This window comes from Charadrius vociferus, unplaced genomic scaffold (genome assembly GCF_000708025.1).
Source record: "Charadrius vociferus isolate BGI_N301 unplaced genomic scaffold, ASM70802v2 scaffold1041, whole genome shotgun sequence".
In the NCBI taxonomy this organism is placed as follows: Eukaryota; Metazoa; Chordata; class Aves; order Charadriiformes; family Charadriidae; genus Charadrius; species Charadrius vociferus.
The window spans coordinates 1,594,930-1,600,285 of record NW_009646843.1 but is presented as its reverse complement, the minus strand read 5'-3'; the positions used below and the strand labels follow the sequence as shown (position 1 = coordinate 1,600,285).

Here is a 5,356-nt window from a genome sequence, read left to right as displayed (position 1 = left end):
CAAGCCCCCCCCCACCTCCACCCTCAGCATGGCCGCAGCCACAGCGCTGTGTGGCTCGGGGGCAGGAGAACCATGCAGCATCCCCTTCCCAGGGGCTCTTAGGGCCAGCCGGGGGATGCTGAAGAAGCACCCAGCTATAAGGGGCTCTGGGCTGAGGGCCGCCTCTGGCCGGGGCCAGGCCAGGAGCTGCCAGGAAAGAGGCAGGAGCAAGGGGAAAGGGTGAGGGACCAGCCTGGCTCCCTGGGGGCAGCAGGGGAGGGGGAGAGGAGCATGCAGGGCCAGGGACACGCGTGGGCACAGCTGAAGTCCCACCCCTCACACGTGGGAGAAAGCGTGGCTCTTGCAGAGCGGCTTGTCCTTCTTGGAGTAGAACGTCTTCCCTTCCAGGTTGGTCTGGCAGATCTGGGGATAAGAGCGCAGGCGGTCAGGTCAGGGGAGGGCTGAGCTGAGCCAGCCCCCGGGTCCCCCCCTGCACGACCCAGGGCTCAGCACCAGCATCGCACAGATGTAAAAGAGCAGCAGGTTTAGAGCAGGGGCCTGAGTCACCAGCACAGAGCCAAGCAGGGAAAACCTGGTGGCAGCAGGGACCCCACGCTGCTGGTGTACCCCATGCAGGGCACAACTGCCAAGGAGAACCACGGCCCCCACCAGCAGCCGGGGAGGAAGGTGCAGACTGCTCACCGCACAGACGAAGCAAGTGTCGTGCCAGCTGAACCCCAGCGCCTCCAGGAACCGGTCCCCAGCATCAATCTTGAAGTCACAGCCGCGGCACTTGGTGCCAAACATCTTCTCATAGTCTGCAAGGAGAGGCAGAGCCCAGGTCAGCGTTCTGCCAGACCGCAGCCCCTCGTCCCAGCACAGCAGGGCTGCAGCACAGCCAGGATCCCACAGGAACAGTCTGGGGACAACTTGCTGCCAGCCCCAGGGGGACAATGCCCGAGACACCCGTGCAAGATGCCAGTGCCATGTAGGGTGCTCCTGGCTGCCACCAGGGTGGCAGGGAGGAGGCAAACCTCATCTCCCAGGATGCAGCACTCGCCTTTGATGTACATCCTCTGTCATTGCCATGGCAACATAGGAGGGATGGCACTACCCAGCAGCCGGGGAAGACCGGGATGGAGGGCTTGGGGCCACGGGAGGCGGGTCCCTGCCTTCCCTGTGGCCCTGGGAGAGGCCGGCAGCACAGGGCAGCTCACCCCCCACCCCATTAGCAGGTGCTGAGCCCCAACACTGCCCGGTGCCACGCAGGGTGGTACTGGAGTCCTCAGGTCCTACCTCTCTCGCAGTAGGGTTGTCCCTCCTCCATGTAGAAGGCACGGTTGCGGATGGGAGTTTTGCAGGCAGCACAGGTGAAGCACTGCACGTGCCAGGTCATCTTCAGTGCGTGCATGACCTCCTGGGGGGGGAACTGCTGTCAGCCGGTGGCAGGACTGCCCTGCACCACTGGAGACCCCCCTCCCAGGGCAGAAAGGGACAAGGGATCCCTGGGGATGAGATGAGGATGGGAAGGGACAGAGTTGGGAACCCATAGGTGAGCAGGGACAGGAGGTGTGGGACAGGCTGAGGGACACTCACCCCGGTGATCTTCTTCTTGCACTTGGCGCAGCTGGGCGCGTAGCGTGTGTCATAGCACTTAGGGCAGAAGATGGAGCCCTTCTCCTCGAAGAAGCCACCCTCATCCAGCACCTTCCTGCACTGGCAGCAGGTGAACTCCTCGGGGTGGTAATAATGTCCCAGTGCCACCAGGTAGCGTCCCCTGCAGCAGGACAAAGCCACATCAGCCACACTGGTGCTCAGGACACCGGCACGGTGGCCGTGGTGGCCAGGGCTCACCTGATGACCTTGTTGCACTTGTAGCAGAGGGGTGTGCGGCCGGGCCCTTCGGGGGCCTGCTGCGCCGCCTGGACGATGGAGCTGCGGTTCTGCATGGGGGTCGGCGTGGCCGGCTGGCTGTGCTTGCTCACCACTGTGCTCGTCTTGTCTGGGGCATAGCGCTCAGCAAACGAGGGGTCCACAGCCCAGGGTGGGCGGCTGGCAGGGCCGGGAGTGGCGGCAGGGGTCCTGGGGGCTGCACGCACATGCAAGTATCCAGGATGGTGCTTCCTGATCCCTCGGCAGCCCACTCCCAGCAACCGCGGTTGGACAAGCAGCATCCCCCAGCACCCTCGTCCCTCTCCCTCTGAGCCCAGAAGAAACGTTTTGCTCACCCAGTCCTGGCTCTGTCTTCATCGCTGCTCCTGGGGACGGGTCCAGCACGGAGACCTGGCTACAGAACAAGTAGTTAATCCAGCCTGCCCCACTCGCCCCCTCTGCCCAGCGGGCCTGTGTGTGCAGGCAGGGGCCCCCCACCCCAACAAGCAGGCAGGAGCCGGCCAAGCCCCCGTGCCCAGCCAGTAGCTGGTTTGGTGACAGGGGACCAAGCCGAGCGCCTTCAGCCCTGTGGAGACGCAGCACCCCAGGGGCTCTGGCCGCCATCACGGTGGTCTGGGGAGCAGTGGGACGGAACGCAGGCCTGCCAGGGCCCCGCACCCAGCTCTGGGCTGCTCCAGGCTGACCAGGGAAACCCTGGGATCAAGCAGACCCCAGCTGCCCACTCACACACAATGGTTGCCCCCAGCCTGACTGGGGCGCAAAGGGGCTTGGATCTGACCCCGTGCAGGGAGCCCCCAGGCCCAGCTCCGCCAGAGCTGGGGACAAGCAGGGCTCTGCCATCCCTGCTGGCTGGGCAGGGCCAGGCTGGTCCTGGGCAGGGGGCAAGCCCTGTGCCCCCCATCAGGTTGCCAGCACTGGGCTTGGGAACAGGCAGGGCAAGCCGGGGCCAGACAAGCACAGCCCACCCGAGATAGGGGACAGGGACAGAAGGAGAGCTGGTGGCTCTGCACCTCTGCAGGGCAAAAGCGAGAAGCAGATGGCTACAAATACAGCAGCATTTATTTGTGGCAGAGGAAACTGGGCAGAGCTGGGACCCAACGGTCACAGTGCCAGGGCAGGAGGCATCGCGGAGAGGTAAAGGCAAAAGAGGAGCTGTGCACAACCCTGCCCAGCTGCACGGGGCAAGGAATGGCTCCCCAGTGTCAGCTCCCTTCCTTGATTCCACGCAGCACCGGGCACTCACAGAGAAGCCAGCGGCACTCACCCAGCTCTGCCTGGCCACCCCACAGCCCCACGTCAGGCTCACGGGACATCGCACCTCCGGTGCAGACAATGCCCAAACATCAAACACCCACAGGTTTTCCCAGTGCCACCAGCAGCACCCAGCCGCTGTGTGCAGGACACTATGGCATCCCCAGCTCAGTGTCAGCAGTGCCCAGAGGCTGGCAGCCCTGTGGCTCCTGCTACTGGCCCTGGCACACACTCCCCTTACCTGGGCTTTTTAACAAACACATCATCATGATCCTCCACTGAGCGCAGCGGGAGAGAAAGGAGGACACACAGTCAGTCTGCAGCAACCAAGGCGCAGGGGAAGTGGGAAAGGGAGGGAAGGGCAAGGAAGAAAAAACACCTCCTCCCACCGCCCTCTTTCCCAACGCACAGCCCTGCCTGACGACAGGGCAGATGACGGTCCCAGCCCAGCAGCACCAACACGAGCCCACGTTCAGCACAGGGCAGCTCTCATCGGCTCAGTCTCCCCCAAGGGGCCACACAAGGCCAAAACCAACACACTATTGTCACATCACCTGTGGCCTCTACTGGGCTCCGAATGCCCTGACAAAGCGAGACACCCCCGGGCAGCCAGGCAGCACCGGGCCCTGCGGGAACTTACTGCCGTCTGTGCCCGTCAGCCGGGCCAGTTTGCGGAAGGAGCGGGACTGCGAGGTCCCGGTGCGGGGCTGCCAGTCCGCAGCATCCTCTATCAGACGCAACTTCCCGGGGTCACACACGGGGGTTGTAGGGGGCTCCAGCAGCTGCGGGGGCTGCCTGCGAGTGACAGAGTGCAGGTGCTCAGCCAGCACCATGCATGGACCCTGCTTTGGCACAGGGCAGCGCTCCCAAAGGCGCCCTTGCACACAGCGACCCCTTGCCAGACCCCAGCACTCACCACGGCTCCCCTGTGCCCCAGCTGGACCCACGGGCATCCCTGTGGCATGGAAGAAACGGCGGCACAACAGTCAATTACACACCCTCAGCCCCACGGAGGCATAACCCCACAAAGATGCCGGCAGCATTCATTCCAAACCAGCCTTGCAGTTGCCCCACAGGACTTCATGCCCCAGGTCCAGACACTGCCCAGCACCTCCCAACACGCCCACCAAGGTGCCACCAGTGCCACCACAGGGCTGCCAGGAAGGCTGTCCCAAAATTGACAGTGATCCCAACAACCCACAGTGGACAACTGTCCACTGTCTCCAGGACACCTCGGTGTAGCTAAGCATTGGTGCAACAAGTGCCCAGTGGGCAGGAAGGCTGTCCCAAAATTGACAGTGATCCCAACAACCCACAGTGGACAACTGTCCACTGTCTCCAGGACACCTCAGTGTAGCTAAGCCTTGGTGCAACAAGTGCCCAGTGGGTCCTGCCCGGCACGGGGACAAGCCAATGTAAAGACACCCCAGCTGGGGACAGCCAGCCTGGCAGATGGGTGCCCGGGCAGGACCCTTCCGAGGTGATGGTCAGAGCAGTGGCTGAGTGCTGGTGGTGCCCCTCACAGGGAGAGTGCAGAGCACGCTCTGCCAACAGCTCGGCTCTGGTGAGAGGGAGAGGACAGAGAGGGAACGGAAAGAAGGAGAAGGAGGAGAGAAGAGAAGAAACAGCAACAGGGCAAAGTGCTTTCCCTGTGTCACCGCAAGCAGCCAGCGCGAGGACAAGACAGCTGAGTTGGCTGAGCCACGGGTGGGCAGCCCCACGGCTCCTGCTACCGCCCTGGCACACGCTCCCCTTACCTGGGCTTTTTAACAAGCTCATCCTCATGATCCTCCACTGAGCGCAGCAGGAAAGAAAGGAGGAGACAGTCAGTTTGCAGCAACCGAGGCCCAGGGACAGCGGGAAAGGGAGGCAAAGGGGGAAGACCAACCTCACCTCCTGCAGAACTCCCACCCCAACACCCCAGACACACACTCCGGCCCAGCCACAGGGCAAAACACGGCCCCATGCCACGCACAGCCCCAGGCAGCTCACACCAGCTCAGACTGCCCAGAGGGCTTACATGGGGCTGAAATCAAGCCCCCAGTGCCACATCACCCCACAGCCTCTACCGGGTTCTGCCTACGCTGGCAAAGTATGGCAACACCAGCCAACACTGGCAGTGCCAGGCCCTGCGGGAACTTACTGCTGTCTGTGCCCGTCAGCCGGGCCAGTTTGCGGAAGGAGCGGGACTGCGAGGTCCCGGTGCGGGGCTGCCAGTCCGCAGCATCCTCCA

The 5,356-nt window shown here is 63.5% G+C and overlaps 1 protein-coding gene across 2 annotated transcripts in view; it reads right to left on the bottom strand.

The window, feature by feature from the left end:
- PDLIM7 (PDZ and LIM domain 7 (enigma)) overlaps window positions 1-5,356 on the bottom strand; it is a 14,664-nt gene continuing 9,308 nt past the window's right edge. Inside the window, exons 6-12 of one of the 2 annotated variants that reach the window (XM_009893285.1) lie at window positions 5,287-5,333; window positions 4,040-4,049; window positions 1,834-2,061; window positions 1,576-1,756; window positions 1,276-1,396; window positions 682-797; window positions 182-402 (exon numbers count right to left, since the gene is read on the bottom strand). In XM_009893285.1, coding sequence (XP_009891587.1) covers window positions 316-402; window positions 682-797; window positions 1,276-1,396; window positions 1,576-1,756; window positions 1,834-2,061; window positions 4,040-4,049; window positions 5,287-5,333 — 790 coding nt within the window. In that variant the 3' untranslated portion in view covers window positions 182-315. Of the gene's footprint in view, window positions 403-681; window positions 798-1,275; window positions 1,397-1,575; window positions 1,757-1,833; window positions 2,069-2,207; window positions 2,267-4,039; window positions 4,050-5,286; window positions 5,334-5,356 lie in introns of both variants that reach the window. The other variant, XM_009893293.1, reaches the window with a different exon arrangement.